The 19,500-nt window shown below is 34.8% G+C and overlaps 1 protein-coding gene and 1 long non-coding RNA gene across 7 annotated transcripts in view; one reads left to right on the forward strand and one right to left on the reverse strand.

The window, feature by feature from the left end:
- The window catches only part of Dlc1 (DLC1 Rho GTPase activating protein), a 470,384-nt gene that overhangs the window by 75,799 nt on the left and 375,085 nt on the right, over nucleotides 1-19,500 (forward strand). For 2 of the 6 annotated variants that reach the window (XM_046459254.2, XM_046459255.2), the window contains exons 1-2: nucleotides 4,614-4,917; nucleotides 18,158-19,296. In XM_046459254.2, the coding sequence (XP_046315210.1) occupies nucleotides 18,283-19,296 (1,014 nt within the window). In that variant the 5' untranslated portion in view covers nucleotides 4,614-4,917; nucleotides 18,158-18,282. Of the gene's footprint in view, nucleotides 1-3,820; nucleotides 4,152-4,598; nucleotides 4,918-18,157; nucleotides 19,297-19,500 lie in introns of those variants that run through there. The other 4 variants (XM_058583953.1, XM_058583952.1, XM_058583957.1 and 1 more) reach the window with 4 other exon arrangements.
- The window catches only part of LOC124102831 (uncharacterized), a 46,503-nt gene that overhangs the window by 5,244 nt on the left and 21,759 nt on the right, over nucleotides 1-19,500 (reverse strand). The gene's annotated exons all lie outside the window — the stretch shown is intronic.

Consider the following 19,500-nt stretch of genomic DNA (forward strand, 5'->3'; position numbering starts at 1 on the left):
GCACATAACAACTGTTAAACAAAATTATGTTGTGTTTTTTCCCCTATCTGGATGTTTATCTGTAAGATGAACTTATCTGGAGAAGGTACATGTAAGAATTATTGAAAAAATTAACTCAAAATTCTGTCAAATAACTTTTTTTTGTTTCTTTGACATATTTGGCAACTTTAATAAATTACAAGCAAAGTTGTTAAATAGAGATTTTTGGAAAATTAATTTTCACTAATAAAGTGTTTCTACATTTATTATACAAATTGTATACATGTGAAAACTTTTAAAGTGTTTTAAAAGTACATTTATTTTTTCTAAGTATTAATTTCAAGTTCATTACTATTATGAAACAATTAAAATTGAAAGAATAAAACTTACTACCACCAGCATTTACCAAAATAGTTAATTCAAGTACTGATTTTGCAAGTACTGAATTAATGAAAATTCTTAATTCTTTTTTTTTTTTTTTGGAAGGGGTCATACCAGGGATGAACTCAGGGGCACTGGATCACTGAGCCACATTCCCAGCCCTATTTTGTATTTTATTTAGAGATAATGTTAGAGTTGCTTAGCACCTCACTATTGCTGAGGCTGGCTTTGAACTTGAGATCCTTCTGCCTCAGCCTCTCCAGCCACTCGGATTATAGGTGTGCACCATCACACTCGGCTCTTACTCAATTCTTGGAGAGTGAAACACTTTTTTTTTTCCTGAGGTGATATGGACTGAAGTTCAGGTCTTGCACCTACTAGGCCAGTGCTCTACCATTGAGCTATATCCCCAGGCCCTAAAACACTATGTTCAAAGCATAGATCTTGCTCTGCACAAAGGGTTATTGGACAATGTTAGAGTCATAGAATAAGTCTTCAAAAGTAGTTCAGATTCAGGGCTGGCGTTGTGGCTCAGCAGAAGGGTGCTCACCTAGCACATGTGAGGCACTGGGTTCAATCCTCAGCACCACATAAAAATAAATAAATATAATAAAGGTGTGTGTCCAACTATAACTAATTTTTTTAAAGTAGTTCATATTCAAATTTTCTTTTTTTTGGCATAAAATGTATATTTTGATGTTTTTTTTTTATTTTTATTTTTTAATTTTTATTGTTGGTTGTTCAAAACATTACATAGTTCTTGATATATCATATTTCACAGGTTCAAATTTTCTTAATGAGAAATCAGTATATAAACTATTATAGCAAATCAGCCAGCTAATTAGATTTATCAGAGCCACATAGATACTATTTAGATAGTTGTCTATGTGAAGAAATTTGATCTTTAAAATAACTTTCAATACTCTTCTACTCTTTTCTCCCCAAAGAGTAGGAAATAATTGTTCTATTGATACCATTGTTTCAAATGTATACATTTAACTTGGGGTTTCATGGATAGACAGAGATTCTAAAAATATCATCCAAAATAGAGATTAAAAAATCCAAAAAGAAAATAACTATAATAGTAAAAATAACTCTAGCTACCAGTGAACATTATATCAAAGTAGACTGCCTTATATGGATTATCTTCTCTAATCTTGAAAGTCCTTAGTTACAGAGGTTAAGTGTAAATTTTATGCAGGTCAAGTAACTTTCACGGGGTCACAGTGGTGGCTAGTTTTGGAGCCAAGCTTCTATCCTGATACTCCCTTTTCAAGTTTTTACATGTACCTTCTCCAGATAAGTTCATCTTACAGACAAACATCCAGATTAGAAAAAAAAAACACATAATTTTGTGTAATGGTCTGATCTAGTAGAGTGTAGATATTCAACAGAGTAAGATATTTAGATTTACAAATAGAAAGCAAGAAGGGGACAGATATTTTAAACCCCTTGCTATGGGCCTGACAGGATGTTTAGCATTTAAGAAGCATCTCGTTATTTATATCTATATGCATATTTGGTAAAGCCTGCATGAGAATATAAGTTCTGAGATTTCTTTGTATATAGGCAACAGACAAGGAAAAATAAATAAAAGTGATTAAAGATTTAGGAAGCAATGCTTTTAATAAGAAAACATGAAGTCTTGTTTGTTTGGAGAAGAAAGGACAAAATATTGGTTTAATGTTTAAGGAGAAACTGACTAATAAGAGTATCTAGATATCTAAAAAGGCACTCTATAAATGTATGTGAAAAGGGTTTTGTTGCTTCCTCAGGCCAATATAAACAGAAACAAAGCTGATTGTTAGAGGCAGAGTGAATGAGGCCATAACATTTCGGAGGAGACTTTAAGAAGCATTAAATAGGATGCTCACATGATATTGAAAAACCATAAAGAAGGACTAGAGGCAGAGATAAAGATGGAAGTATACAGGTTATTTTAGGAAAACCATTGTATTGATCTCCATTCCATTCTGCCCCAGTGTTTTCCTTAGAAAAATAAATATAAATATATAAACACATGAGCACACAAATTTAACCCTGCTTTCCAATCTGCAAGTTATATGGAAGGGTCTCTATTTTTAAAGAGGAATCTGAAACTCAAAACATTTAAGAAGTCTTCCCAATTTCACACAGTAATTAAGTGGAAGTCAAGGGAGGCAGTTTGTAGAGAAAAAAAAATTAAAGCACAAAACTTAAAAGAACTAGGTTCTGAAGTGGAGTTGGTCACTTGCCATCACTTATCTGGGAGAAAATAACTTCCTAATACTTTATTTGTAAAATAAAAAACATACACAAAGACTAGTAGGAAAACTAAATGGGCTAGTGTCCAAGAAAGTACTCTGAATATGAATACAAATACTTTGAAAAACAATTATGAAAGAATGAATGTCCTTCTTGTATGCTTAAAGGTTAAATTTAAAGGCTCCAAATGCTCATTTTTTAACAAGTAAGGTTTAGATCTAAATGTTTAGAAACCTTTTCTTCCCGTTATGTTTTTATTTGAATACTTCTCCTCCTCAAGTCATTCTTGCTATTTGACATGTCTTAAAATAGATCATGTTTTGAAACAATATTGAGAGATTTTAGCTATCTCATAAGAACAGAAGTAGTAGCTGCCACATACTTCTTTGAGTTTTCATCAGTCTTTTCACAGAGTATTAAAAAGATGGTCATTATGATATTGGAGGATCTGCTTGCCTTTGTTGTAATTAGAACAAACTGAGAATAAACATGAACAATGAAAACTACTTATGATTTCAGAGCAGAAAAGGATGGATATAAGGGCAAACAGGCTTAATTAATTTGTACCTCCTTATATGTCACTCATATATCCTATTGGGATTGGAATTATTCTCACACTTCCCATTATTGAAAAACTCTAAAAATGTTCAACCCACATGCAGACCCAATAATTAGATTCCTCTGATTGCCAGTTGCTGAAAAAAAAAAATGTTTAAGTCATGAATAGCAACAGAATCCATTGATCACAAGTAAAGTGGAGGGAAACATTACTGAGTAATCTCAATCAAACAAGATAATCAAACTTAGCGATGCTGTTTCCTGCTTCTCTGGTATAAATAACAAAACTGCCCCACTAGTTTCTCCACAACCTGAATGTCCCAAGGCCACATACCTCATCTTTCCTTCCACTTTCCTCAGGGAGAATTCTGGGTAAGAAAAGAAGGAAAATTGATATAACTCCTTTGCTAAAATGACTTCAGCTTCCTCTGCATTTGTGTTTGTGACATCTTATTATAAGATGAGCTAACATCTATTATTAATTGATGTACTAATTAAAGCCATACTTGCAGTTTCCATTAGCTTATTCCCTAAATTCTCTAGAGTTGGCTGTCTGGTTTTAATCAAAACCAAATGGTAGTCCAAGTTCCCAGCCTGGAGCAGCTAGGAGGAAGTCATTCAGTGGAGGCACAAGAAAGCAGAAAAGATAAACAGATGATAGTTCACAAAATTTGTGTCGGACAAAGGATGCAGATACTGTGCGCCGCTTTAGAGCTGTGATTCAGGGACTGTGTCATGCTAGATGGAAGCAGTTGCAAGTGTTTAATGTCAGCAAGACTCTAATATGATCAAGATGGAGTCTGTCTTCTGCTTTTCCAGCCCTGGGTTTGTGTAAACTGGAGGACTGCGACTGGAGGTAATGCTCCATGTGCTGTGACACAAACTACTTTATTCTGTGAAGAATTCTTGGGATCAGAGAGGACCTGAAGAAAACATTCCATTTACTGGATTCTTGGGATTCGACTTACAGATTTTCTCAGGTACAAAATGTAAGGCTGCAGCATTTTAAATTTTAAGTAATATTTTAAAAAGCGTATGTGTGTAGGGGGGTAAAATTCAGAAGAATGACTATTAAAAGCTCTCAATTCATCTTGCTCTCTTGAAAGATCTTTAGAAATGAGCCCTGGCAAAGGTCTTTTGATGAAGCTGTGTCTATACATTTAATATAGTGGAGAGACTGTCGATGGGGGTAAAACTATGTTTTCTTTTGTTTCTCTCTCTCTCTCTCTCTTTTTTTTTTTTTTTTTTTGCTTTTCCTTTTTCTCCCAAGTGTGGGATAGAAAGAGCTTTAGGACCTGATGACTCTCTAGCTAATCACCTCAAGAGCTTTGACAAACTCACTTCAGTTCTGTGAAAACTCAGAACTCCTAAAAGCCCAGGCGCCCTGCCCTCTTTCCACCCCTCCCCTCTGCTTCGTGCAGCCTCTCTCACATGCACACTTCTCAGAGGCAGGAAATACTTTCCAGGCAATCTGGGCCTGGTGGTGGAGGCCCCTCTCGCAAAACATCAGTCTGAATTTAGTAGACAGAAGTCACTAGGAACGCCTTGACAGGATCCGGCTTCAGCGGAGGCTCCCTCCAGCTGCGGAGGGTGTTTTTGTTAGAATCACACACTGCGTACAACTGCCTAGAATAGAGCCATGATCTCAACCACGAAATGTGGACTTATATTTTGGAGAAGCTAACGGGAAGGACTGCTCTCCTAGCCCGAGTCTGGACGGTGTCATGCCCTGGCTTTGCGTCTCCTCCTGTCTAGGTAAGAAGCTCAGATTGTCTATGCTTAGAGATAATCTTTGAAGAAGCAGAGGGAGAGAAGTGTTAGCATCTTGCGCAGAGTTGGTGATTTCCTAGGTTTCAGAGCTAAGCCCTGGTTCCAGGAGTGGAAAATGTTTAGTAAGTAGAAAACTGTGAGTCAAGTCGTTTTTTAGCCAAATGTCATTTCCAAAATAGACTTCATACAGATTTTCCTCTTTTCCTCTATAAAGTAACACTTTGTTTCCATTCCTTCTTATTCCTATTTATTAATAGAGCTATAAGGACTGTTTTTCTACCACATGGCACAGTATGAAACAAATCCATCTCTTCACACATTAAGGGTAAGGTGTAAATGAATTGTCCCTTCTTTTGCCAAAGGAAAGGGTAGATAGCACTAGAGTGACTTTTTCTTAATCATGAGCGCCCAAAGAATTTTTTTGTGTCACAATTAACACTGTGAAGGCTGGATTCTTCACTATTTCCCCAAGCCGGTTTCAGCCACAAGCTGCTATGGTACATCCTAAAGATTTCATGTTTTTAAAGCGGTCAACTTGAAATTTCAGATACTACGTCTGTCCTAACTGTATTTAACATGAGTTTGGGAAATGTAAACATCAGAAGTGGATTTAATTCATGTTAAATTTCCTTCATTCACTCCTTAGATCATATTTTGTGTGACTGTTTTGAATAATTGAAGTAAATCTCAATGACAATGACACTCCTATTTCAAAGTAGCCAAAATCAGTAAAATCACACAAAAAGTGATCATATGTCCATACATAGTATAATCTAAAATTACGTTTCCACTAGAATAAAATATGTCTTCTGTTATGCCTTCTAATCTCTAATATGTCTTCACATTAAATGTGTGTTCTATGAGTAAAGAAATTTAGTAAGGATTAAAGTAGCATGGGCTTATAATAAATAACATACTGTTATATTCCTGAATACTCAGAATAAAAATGATTATCTTTTGGAAATAATATAAAATGATATGTAAAGGGACTAATATTCACATGAATGTCCAAATGTATAAGATTCATGAGAAAACATGCTAAAGGAGGGAAGTTTTGACAGTTGGATCAGAAATTGAGAATACACTGATGACTTTCAATTGTTCACTAACAGTTCAAGTTATTTTAAAATTAAAATATGAGATATAGCATTTATTTTTTTAAATGTTAAATATGAAATTCTGTAGACTGGGGGTGTGGCTCAGTGGTAGAGTACTTTCCTACCATGTATGAGGTCCGGGTTCCATCCTCAGCTCCATGAAAAGAAAACGAGGAAAGGACAGAAGAAAAGAAGGAGGGAGGGAGGGAGAGATAATGAGGGAGAGGAGGAGGGAAGGAGGAAAGGAAGGAAGGAAGGGAGGAAGGGAAGAAATTCTGACTTATTTATAGTATGACAATAATACAATTCTTAAATAGAACATCAGAGAAGGAAAGAGCATAAGAGTTCACAACTTCTCAATATTCTCTTGAATTTGTCAACGAGGAAGCTGAGGAATGGCATTCAGAGGTGACCTGTCCAAGGTCATACTTCTAGCTCAAAGAAGTGATGACAGTACTACCACAGTGCCTTGATTCGTCATTTAGATAACTTCATTCTGCAATGTGTTGCTCCCAAATAATAATTATGCATGACGAAGTATGACCATGTCCACTGGAAGATTACTTTGCAGAAAGAAAAATAGAGTTTCTAATGAAGAAACACAAAGATTTAAAGCTATACCAATGTAACTAATGAAGAAAAAACATGATTTTTAAAAAACAATCAAATTCACTAAATCATATAGTTTATTCAAATGCAAATGTTTTCTTAAAAAGATTTATTGGCTTCAAAAAACACTTTAGAGGAGTAAATTGTTTTGTGACTATTTATGTTTCATGTTCATTCAAGAAAATTATTCATATGCTAATGATTATATTAATTTAAAACTAGCATTTCTTTAAAAACAGGTCTAGAAAAAAGTTTGTCTACTTCACATTCTTGTATTCAAATGATATCATAAAAAAAAACTATCCCAACCAGTGATTTTCAGAAGTAACTTTACAATTCCTCCTTTGGAATTGGTTTAAGAATTTAATATACCCAGCCTTTTTTTTTTTTCAAATCTAACCTAAATTTCTATTGTTTCAGCCTATTTTTAGTTCTATGTGCTTTTTCTTCAATGGAAATGTAAAAAGTTCAAATGGACTATGAAAACATAAATGTACATTTCTAGACCAACTAATCCCAGTTTATTTCACCTTCATTTCTACAGATTGTTTCCAATCCTTTGGTTCATATATCTACACTAAGCCTTCTACAAAGTCCTTCAGTTACAGAATACAGACTTTTTTTACAGTATATAAATGAATGTCTCACCAGTGCAGTGTAAAATGGGAGAGTTGGCTGGGTCATCTGTATCATATATCATATCTGACAATATACACTGCTGTGTAGGACTGAAGCACTGTACTTTCCAAGCAAGAGCCTGTCTCATAAAACTAGTATATTCCATTTCTAACAGATGACCTTTCTTTGCAGAGAATGTGTGTTATGATACTTGGGTAATATTTCTTGGTTTGGTTTGGTTTTGTTCATTTTCATGAACCAGATTGACTTTCCTAATATTAATACCACCTAAAAGATACACTATTCAACACCTCCAGAGTCACCACACTCTGTGTTTATGAAATGAGGAGTAAATGCAGTCAGCAGAAATCTATAATTGACAGCACAATTACTAGTAAGGAAGCTCATCATTTCTTTTTTTTCTTAAGAAGATTATAATTTAATAAAAGGAATTTGTCTACATTTTGCCAAACCTATCCTTACCTTACACCTTGCTAAAAATTCTTAAGGAATAGTTTAATCTTATTTATAGAGGATTAGGTCCCATGGCCTTAAGTCTAAATGGGCAATTAAAATTTATGTATTTTTTATTTGTTTCTTCTTGCAAAATGAATGAACTGTGACTACATTGTCTTACAATGAGATCAACTCTTTAGAAACTATCATGGAATAACACAGGGTCAAATGGAATATGACCCAGACCTGGGGCAGGAATTTTGTTTTCAAAATAGAGAAGTGTCAATAATTGTACAGGAGAATAGGTCTAATAAAATTCAGCACAATTTATGGAGAAGCACTACTCTTGATTGGCTTTAGTGTGATATAGAATTTATTTCTGTGGTTATGTGTTGATATTTGCTAGCTTAGAATTTTGAGTAATATATGGCCTTCACTTTTTTAAACTTTTAAAAAAATTTTTTAGTTGTAGATAGACAATACCCTTACTTATTTATCTTTATGTGGTGCTGAGGCTCAAACCCAGTACCTCATACGTGCTAGGCGAGCGCTCTACCACTGAGCCACAACCCTAGCCCTGGCCTTCATTTTTAAGGAAGTTAAATAATAAAAATATGAGCTGTAAACTTTGAAATTGAGTTTAAGGAGAAATTGTACATTTTGACCAAAGGATTATAGAGTATATGTAAGTGGACTTGAGAGGATTAAACAGGAACTCAGATGCAAAAAAACTGAAAGGCAACAATTCACTTAGTACATATGAATTTGCTCATTGAGAGATGAATGGAAGAGACAATTGTAGCTGTTTGTATGTGTGAAGATTGCTTTTGTATTGGACTGCAGTAATACAATATTTTTGTAATACAGTTCAAACAATTCAAAGAAAAATCAGTGCTATTAAAGGAAATTAGAAAGATCAAAGAGCAAGTTTAGAAATTTAATTAGGGCTTCCTTTTTTTCCCCCAGCAGTTAGCAAAATATCTAGCATGTTAGGAATTGTCAATACCACTTGTCAATAAATGCTTGTAGAATGAATGGGAGGAAAAGAGAAAGGAAGGCAAAAGATAATCAGGATTGAAAAATGTTAATTTGTGAGAGTTTTTCCAGATATCCTATTAATGATGGAATAATAATTGTTAAAGGGGAAGAAAAATAAGTGGTTGGCAAAAGTCATCAAAGGCTGAGGCCAGAGGTTAGCATCACTCTTGTAAGATGACATTTCAAGTTAATTAAGAACCAGGAGCATGAGCGTCCAGAAATAGCTTTTTGAAATGAAAAGTTACATGAGAGTAGAGAGAACAGAGCACTAGTGATTTTTCCACAATTTAAACAGAGTGGTTCACCAGAAAAGTCCTGGGCAGGCTCAGAGTGCTGGCTTTGACTCTATGCCATTTGAGTCCTTGAATCATTGCATTTTACATTTTGGTCTGATCACACCTATATACTGAAATAAAAGCAAGAGTTAGATTTAGCTCATACTCAGCCATGAATTCTGCACCCAAGATCAGTCAAAAGTTGATGGAGTCCTTCTCATCATCTCCATCATCATCATTATCATCATCTCCACCATCAACACCATCACCATCACCATCACCACCACCACCATCAGCAGCAGCAGCAGCAGCCACCCAGAGTGGCACCGAGCCTCCATGGGTACTTGCAATGTGCCTTAAACTAAGTGCTCTGTGCGTGTTATTATCTCATTATGATTATGTTAGTTCATTGTTATTATTTCCCCTCAACAACTTTTCAATATTTCCATTATAGATGTGATTAAAACGAAGTCACATAGAATTTAGGCAAATAACGCAGCATCAGGGGGGAAAAAAAGGATTCTTTAACAATATCTTGCCTTTACAAAATAAGGAGATAAAAATCCCTGCCCAGCGAAAGTTATTTGATATTAAGCTGTTTACTTAGTCCTGCAAACATTTCTTCTTATTTATGAGTATTTTGTATTACTACTAAAGGAGATAGTATAAGTAACACACCAAACATAGTACCTGATCCATTACACATGCTTAATAAATGGAAATTTTTTCTGCTTTTACTATTATCATTATCATGAAAAGTTTCTGATTCCCTTAATATTGCTTAAGAAACAGAAGCATGAGCTTCTACAAATAGTTTTAAATGAAAAGTTACATAATTCCAGGGCTGGGGATGTGGCTCAGTGGTAGAGTGCTTGCCTCGCATGTGTGAGGCACTGGGTTAGATTCTCAGCACCACATACAAATAAATGAACAAAATAAAGGTCCATCAACAACCCCAAAAAAAATATTTAAAAAAAAAGAAGAAAAGTTACATGAGTCCACATAGAAAGCAAGCAGTGATAAAATCAAATGCAAATGTATATAGGTAGAAAATAAAATGAAGTAAAATTATGGATATTAAGCATAAGTAAGATGAAAGCTATATCAGAGGCATCGACCCCTAAAAGGATACTGAACTAATGGAATTGGTGAAGACTCCAACAATTTCTTCTTCTTGACTTCAGTCAAAACTGAGCTTATGTAACGACTAAAACCTCACTCCCCTGTTGTAACCTTGCTATTTGAGCACCTGTGTTCATGTAGCTGTTATCTCTATTTACACTTAGTGATTACTAGGTCTACTGTTGGAGTGTTCTTAGAAATGATAGCAAAGCTAAAAATAAAGTGACCACTTAAGCAAAGCCGCAACTCACTATGGTGATGATAAAGCATTATAACCCACATCCCTTATTGCACAGAAATGTCCTTTTTATAATGAGGGGAAACCACATTTCAATCACATTACTTTGCCATCCAAAAAAGGGGTGGGGGAGGCACCAGACTTTTAGCACCAAATTTAACTCTAAGCTATTTCTTGTTGCATGAAAAATTCCAACTGAAAAAAGTTACAGAAAAGGCAATACCTTTCCTTGGTGATAAGGGATTCTATAGAGAAGACATACTGCAAAGTGATGATTCATTAATGAGTTGCTTTGCATAACTCATCTAAGGCACAGTGTGGTACTAAACGCCACAGGTGCTCTGAACTTATAGGGTGGAACACTATTGAAAAGGCTTTATGCTTTTGAAAGATAAAAAATGGAGACCCCCCCCCCAAAAAAAAAAAAAACACAAGTATCGGGAAATTGCTGCATCTGTGAGAAAATATTATCTCTCATGATTGTTTTAAATCAAAGACCTCCTGTAAACCACATATCCCCAGAAAGGTCTTAGTGATAGCAGAAAAAATACCATGAATGTTCCAAGATTTCCTCAGATTTCTCGTGGGTGGCTTAAGAAAACCTTAAGAGAATCTCCATGACTGACTGCCCTGAGCTATAAAGTGGGTGGTAAGTCAAGCCCTGCCAGGATTTGGACTCCTCCCTGCAAGAAAATTAGATACTGCTCAGGAACCTGGCGGTAAAAATAGGGCACCACCGAAATAATAGCTTCCAATTTTGCAACACCCTGCTCTTTTCTGATGAGCGGACTTCTAGTAGAGGGCAAGGGTTAATTTTCAAATTTGCCGATTCCTGGAGTAACTCTATTCTGAGAGCAAAGAATGAGAAAAAGTTTTCCAAGTTCCATAAAAGCTCTGAGATATAAATTTAAAAATAGATTAACATTAAAAGAATATTTTTAATTTCTGTGCCTACTTCTTCATTTTTCTTCTGAAAACCAAAAGTGTTGGGAACTTGGATGTGCTTCTCAGAAAAAGTGATATCTTACTTATTCTACTTGGCTCATTATACATGGTTTATATTGTAATCTGTTAACATTTCTGTGACTTCCAGGCAGCTTAAAGACAAGGAATCTATTTCATATGTAGTATTTCAATCTCCATTGAGCAATTTACTAATAAAAAAATTCAACAGGAGTTTTTATGTTTTCCATTGAGAACTAATGAAGTATAATGAGTAAATTCCAGAATTAGACAAAGAATATAAAAGTAAATGGAGAATGATTTAGTGAGGGATTAAGGGACAGATTGCTGCTAAAGAAAGAACATCTGCATAGACTCTTAGGAGATAAATTCTTGCATTGTATTATTAAAACTTTTCCCCACAACTTAATTCTATCCTCCTCTAATGTGGATTACATAATGTAAATATTTCAAAAAAAGAGCACTAATTATCTCTTAATAAAAGTTGGCTGTCCTGACTAAACTCATAGAAATGCTTTTTAAAAGTGTTTAACATTTTTGCTTTTTGCTCATAAAGGAAATTTTTAAAAATTCTTATCTCCACTGAGCCTTCTGGCTGCACATGAGCATCTTGATACTTTAGTTGTCGGTGAAAAGCATTTCTCTTCATTTTGTTGTTGAGTTGGGTGGCAGTGGGAAAGTGTCCCAATGTGCACAATCTAGTTTGCTGGATAATTGATTTTTTGACAGTTTCTTTGAGAAAAAAGGAACATAAGTTAGCCTGTACAACTGATGTGTGATGAGGGGTCACTTTGACATTAGTTAACCACACATTTGAAGAACTGTATTAAGCTAAACTCATGTCTGTTCTAAGATTGTCTATCCTAGTTGTCTAATTCACTCCAATAAATGTTCATGGTCATATAGTATGTACAAAACTGACATCCTGAGAGTAGCTAAGACACATCAAAATTTAAAACTTCAAGAAGATATTCATATTCCCAGTGTCTCCATCCCACTAACATGACGCAGACCACAAAGTAACAAAGCTTTGAGGTGTTATCCTCTTGGTTCAGATGCATTCTTTTCTTGCAAAAGTACATTTTTAGGAAGTGTAATCTACATTTAAGTGAAAGGCGATTATTCTCCTTGTATCTTCTCTGCTTTTTCACAGGGACTGAGTACATGTTCTGTGGTCACTCGTGTGGGGGTGGGGGGCGGGTGCGGGGGTGTGTGTGTGCGCATGCGCTTTAAGCAACGGTAGAAACAGAATATAACCTAGAAATTTAACATGAGATGGGTAAACATGAACAAAATCTCTAAGTTAAACCAGAATAAACTCTAACTTTCCAAGGAAAAAAGTAAGAAAAGGAAGGTAACAATACTGTTATATCTTCCTTTTCCCATCTATTAAATATGGAAGACTGTGTGATGGTATCTAAAAATAGCCTAGGAATTAATCACATTCATTTATTGTATTTGTATATCTATATATATATATATATATATAGAGAGAGAGAGATATACACACAAGTATATATATAAATATATGTATATACAGTCAGAAATCAATCATGTGTTCATTTATACTTCTATATTATGTGTGTGTTGTATATATGTATATATACACATTATGTGCATGCACATGTGTAGGTATATACATATATACATACATATTATATGGGTATATTTATGTAAATGTGTGTGTATATTTTTCTGTGTATACACACACATATATATATAGTGTGTGTGTGTGTGTATATATATATATATATATATATATATATATATATATATATATAATCCCAAAGGACAAATCAAGGCACCCACTTTTAAGAAGATGAATTTAAAAGTTGCCATTTTCCCAAGTACTACAAGTGAGGTATCCAAGAAAAGTTTAGGAATGCTGCAATGGAGAATTCCTCTTTTCCTATTTATTTGCTGATTGAATGCTATTTACATATTATTTTATGAATGTTAAACTTCTATTCAGATAACATTTCAGAAAGTCCAGGACTAAGATAATTACCAAGAATAACTGTCCTGAATTTGAGGAATTCCCTAGGAATCCCTAAAAGAAGTCACCTCAGAATTTCATGCAGCACTGTATTGACATTAGTGGCCCAAGCTAAAGATCTAAAATGGTACTTTAAGTTGCTGAAGATGTGGGGTTGCAATTTGTGTAATCAGGAGGGACTGCTGTAGGGAGTGGGGAAGGGGCAAAAGAGAAAGTTTGGACCCTTCAGATATATTGTAGAGAATCTGCAGTAGTATTTCGGATTTAAAAAAAAATCAGATTGTAGATTATTTTTAGCTATTTCTTCTGACATTTACCTCCATATTTCTAAATAATGTGATGGGTAATGTAATAGTTTTTCCACTTTAGATATTATCTCTTAATTTCCTACTATAGAAGATGAGGATTTATCTCTCTACACCTATTCCTCTCATCATCCTTAACCCTACCTCTCACAGACCCTAGACTCAAAAATAGTTGTTTCATAATTTTCAGTTAAATTAGTATTTACTATTTTTTATTTTGACTACATAAAAAAAAATTCACAGCTTAGCCAGGTAGTGGCACATGATTGCATCGCTCTTCTTTTTTTTTCTTTACTTTGTTCTTTTTATACACATCAGTACTATTTATTTGACATATTTATGCAAACACGAGTATGTCTTATTCTAATTAGGATTCCAGTTTTGTGCATGTACGTGATGTGAAGATTCACTGTGGAGTATTCCTATAAGTACATAGGAAAGTCATGTTAGAGTCACTCCACTGTCTTTCCTATTCCTGTCCCCCCGCTCTTCTAATAAAACTGGTCCTCCTAGAGTTAATAATTGATTCTTGTAGTTTCCTGTGAAACTATTACAAATTCTTCCATCCAAATTGTCTGGCTAGACTATAAAGTTCTTCTCAGTGTAGCTATCACATATAGCTGACATATTCATCTTTCTCTTTCTTTCTTTCCTTCTTTCTTTATCTAAGTGATATCTTTTATAGAGAACTATCCAGTAGCTTTTGAGAATAAAGGGTTTTTTTAAGTGATTTTTCACATAATATTAAGGTAGGAACAAATTCCCATCCAAGTTGTTAAGGCATATTTCCTTGTCATCTTATTTCCACTGTTACTTCTAAAAAATGCAATACCATTATCATTCCCAAGTCCTAAAATATAATTTCTCATTCTCTGTCTGATAGCATTAGGGATCATTAACTTGCCTCCTACATTCTGAAATTTCACCAGGATAGTTCCATTACTACTTCATATTCCATTTGTTTTCTTCGGTCTGAAGACTTGGATCATTAATTATGGGATATTTTCTGAAATTTTTTTTTTTGAAAAATTTCTCTCACTTTTCTCTGAAATGCTACTGAGAAATGTGGCTCCCCTCCAAGGTGACTAATGGACTAAGGAAGAGAAGGAGGGCAAGAAATTGATGACTGCCTACATTCAACTTTTCATGGCATTTGTACACCTATTGTGGCCATTGTTAGAACATTTTATTTTTGTTTACATAGTTTCTCACACAATATTGTAAGCTCCAATACGAAAGATAGACTAGATAGATTGTTTAGGTTTATATTTCTGATGTTTAGCAGAGCATCTTCCACATAGTAGGCACTAAGTAAACACGAGGTTAATAGAGATTATGATATGACTATGGTCACTTCTGTATTACTACACTCTTGATTTCAGCTGCTGGGGCTTTACTTAGGGACTTGTTCTCACAGGATATAGAATCATCAAGCACAGTTATTATCAGCTGACCTTTTAATCAGCAAGCCAAATTATAAGGTGAATGTTTGTTTCTGAAGCAAGTGCAAAGTAGAACATGATCATTAAATAGCACATGTCGTTCAATGATTCTCGAACTAGAAGGTCTTCAATTATCATTGTTAGATACAATAACATTAAATTTTGTTTGATTTTAGAATATATACTGTATGCCACGGAGTGCTTATGTTGAGGAGTGGTGTTACAAAATTAAACCAAAGAAAAATTTGTAACTGCTTTGTGTCCAAATATCCCATGCACTAACGTCACAGAAAGCAACTTTGGACGTTTCACAGACATTTTTCAGAGTCATTGCACAACTAGAAGTGCATACAGACTCTTGTAATATTAATACAGTGGTGTTTGAGCACATGTGTTTCAGAAGTGAAAAATCCCCATGGAAATTCACTTCATAAAATCAACACCCTGGAATGACCTACACTTTTCCAGATCCTCCATCCAAATCCTCAGCAGCTGAGCTCATTTTGAATGAAAATGCACAAAAAGGATTAGAAAAGAAATGTAATATAAATGTGCAAAATAAGGAGTCAGTAATTTGAAATACAATTTTAAATAAGGCAGCCTGATGGGGAAGCCCATAAGGAAAGTCATGTTTTTTACTGACTTCTGTCTCTTACAGGACAGATTTTAGTTAATTCAGATGATTTAGAAAATGACACCAGTATGCTCAGAAGCAATTGCAAATAATCTCACTTTTCTATGTACCTGTACTTTTTTCAGGCTTTAAACCACAGAAGTAGATTTAAATGAACTTTAAAATCAAAATTTAAATAGGAAATCTGAACAGGAGAAGTTGTAGAGATGAAACTTTTTACAATCACAAGATAAGGAATGGGCGTTTCAAAATATAAAGATGACAAACATAATCATAATCATGAAAAAATTTTGCCTTAAAATTAAAAAGGTATACATTCATAAGAATGTCGTGGAATTGTCCAAAGAACGTAAGTCGGAAATGAGATCAGGATTAAAACTGTGTTGAATCTATCTAAGTTACAATCTCTATCTCCGTAGTTAGAGTCTTTTAGAACTTGTTATTATATCTTACTTTGATGTGATAGAAATACCACTTACCAAACTTGAGTGGATTATGTTAGCAATTATTTTAAGATTTTTAAGGGCAAAATTGTTGTGTATTCTTTTCTCCATGGAAAATTATATTTCTCGTTTGTAAAAGAAATCAAACCAGAATTCAGGCTCAACTTAAATGTAAATGTGGCTTAGGAATGACACAGTAATACCACTTGGCATTTCTTAAGTTGGCCTGCTCTTTCTACACTGGATAAAAATAAAGAAAAGAAAGCATCTAAAACAGAACCGCCCTATTACAACCCAAATTTGCCCATGAAAGCAGAAATTTTCTGGCTTGCATCTATGCGTTTTTTCCACTTTCCGTAGCCTCCCACACTATAATGACTTATGCATGGAATTCAGAGACTTTATATTTTCTTTTGAGTGCAAAATGAATGCCAACATGGAAAATGTGAATGCTGGCCATTTTCAAAGATGGCCACAGACCTTCAGGGGAATTAAATAGTATCCAAAAAGATATTTGGTCAAGCTAGGGTACCAACATTTTAGTATATTCCTTAACTTCACCAGTCTTTATAACATGGGAATATTTGCCTTTGGGACATCTGCTGGGTCAGAATAACTTGAGATTTTTGATGGGGAGTCAGAATCCATTTCAATACACTGAAATGTCCCCAAACTAGCACAGCAGTTAATCTTGTTTATGGGTGAAATCAATAAGCCAATCCATGTTATGTGCTGACAGTTCTTGTGCAAAATAAAAACTAAGTGTCTGCTCTTTGGGATTTTTCATTTACAGTCCAGTTATTTGGTTTCATTGTGGAATAATATTTGGGTTGCTCAATTTATAATGTTGCATTTACTTCCTCATTCAAAAGGATTTGACTAATTCAAGGCAAAAGGATGAATACCTGGAAAGTGTTTTTATTCTGAACTTATATTACACATGATTTTCTTGTTTATTTAAATTTTTATGGCCAAATTCTAACTGAAATACACAAGCCAACTCCTTAGATACCCAAAGAGAATGAGATTCAAGTTTCTGAAGATTAGTCTTAATTGTTTTATCATATTCATATCTCCTTTCTGGTTCACTTGAATTCCTGAGAGGTATGGAAAGTTTATACATACTAAAGATACATAAGGAGAAGGGATGAAGTAGATTCTCCAAACTACATGGAGACAATGAATTTTACTGGCTATCTGAGCCTGGGCCTTAGAACCAGTACTTAATTTGAATATGGACTTACTTCCTAGACATATACTTTGGACAATTTATTGAATTTATTTAAGCTTCAGTATTACTAGCTTGCTAGCTAGTATTAGCAGTAAAACGATGCATGAACAGATGTATATGTCCTAAAATGCTATAAATTGTATATGTTGTGATTTCTTACCCATGAACCGTGTGTTAATATGAGCCAAACTGGATTATTCTATATTTCTTAGTCATTCCCTGGAGTAAATACATCCTGGCCATTTGGGGTCGGTATTAATTCTTTCACACACTAATACTTACACATGCTGTCTCTACAACTCAAGTTTTGCATGGCTAGTTCCCCGATAGCTTTTGCTGCAATTTAAACCAAACAACAAATGAATTTCTTTAACAACTTGTGTTCACAAAAATGAATTAAAGGAGCACATGAGCTAGAGCAATGAGTTTCTTCTGGTGATTTTTCTCAAGTATTTCAATTCAAATATTTTCTTAATGGAGTTTTAAGTGTTTGATAATTTATATCTTTATTCGTTAATGGACCAGCTCTACTGCTTTTAAAATTATTGCTGATAAATTTTGACCAGAGATATATTTCTTCTGTTATTAGGCTGCTGCTTAAAGAAATAAACCTTTAAAGCTAGGAGACAGAAGCTTTAAAAGATTTCTTACTTCTGTCTTCATAACACAGAGTGGTGCTCTTTTTTTTTTTTACCCAAGATAGATTTTGACACTAGAAATGTATCTGTAACTGCATGTTTTTTAAAATTTTTTAATAGGTGGCAAAATGACAAAATTCACTGTGTTCTTTGATCCATGAATTTGAAATAATCTTTCATCAAGTTCCATCTCCTTGAGCCTCATATGGAATGCATCTCTCTGTCTGTTGTTAAACGACGATGACATGTCTGCAGCTATCAGAAAGAGAAGCTGGGAAGAACATGTGACCCAACGGGTGGGACAGCCTTTTAGTTCTGATGATTGCAACAGAGTATGTCATCATGGACTTGTAGCCGACAGCTTGCAGGCAAGTATGGAAAAAGATGCAACTCTCAATGTGGACCGCAAAGAAAAGTGTGTTTCGCTCCCAGACTGCTGTCACGGATCAGAGCTGAGAGATTTTCCTGGGAGGCCAATGGGTCACATTTCAAAGGAGGTGGATGAAAATGACAGTCATGAAGGTGAAGATCAGTTTCTTTCTCTGGAAGCCAGCACAGAAACACTTGTGCATATTTCTGATGAGGATACCGATTCTGATCTATACCTTGTGGGTGATAAACAGATTTTAACTACTCAAGGGCATAAAATATCAGACCAACATAATGTCGAAGGAGCAGGCTCCTTAGTAAAGACACTGCCTATCATGGAAAGTAACCAAGATTCTTATAACTCCTGGGGAATGGCTGGGGAAGCTGATTTGGTAGAAGATTGCGGGGAAAATAAAGTTGCTGACACTGTAAGAAGCCTGGAGCTTTGTAGTGATATAAGCTTAAATGAAACAAAGGATGTACCCAACGTAATTATGCTTGATTCTTTGAATGTGAAAGATATTATGCCTGAGAAGCAATTGCTGAATTCTGCCGTAATTGCCCAACAACGAAGGAAACCTGACTTCACTAAAGATGAACCTGAAAGAAATACCCTCGACGTCAGACAGGATGAGTTCTTGGCTACTCCTTGCACAGACAGAGGACTGCCATTATTAAAAGCAGATTTTGGAAGCTGCATTTTGCAGCCTCCTTCCTGCCCCAGTGGAATGTCAGCTGAAATCGACCTGGAGAAGAGCGGTTTCTCAGAACATCAAAACAAAAGTCCTCCAAAGGTCAACATGGAAGATGGCATGCAGTGTTTACATGTGAGGGACTCTCTGACCACCCAGGAGTCCACAGAGAGCCAAGTCAGACTTCGAAAGAGAAAGGTAAGACACATTCACAGAGTATCTGGCTTTTGAAATTTTTTAAATATCCCCATTTTTATCACTTGTTATTTTGCTTTATTAAAAAGCTTTGTAGGCATTTCTTTTGCCCTATAATGCAGCTATTTAACTTAAAGACTATCCACTTGGTGAAACCATCAAAATATGTACAAATTATAATACAATTATCTTTCAATTTCACTGATA

The sequence above is a fragment of the Marmota monax genome, unplaced genomic scaffold (genome assembly GCF_021218885.2).
Source record: "Marmota monax isolate L192 unplaced genomic scaffold, Marmota_monax_Labrador192_F-V1.1 WCK01_AAM20220418_F8-fsc00332, whole genome shotgun sequence".
NCBI classification, from domain to species: domain Eukaryota; kingdom Metazoa; phylum Chordata; class Mammalia; order Rodentia; family Sciuridae; genus Marmota; species Marmota monax.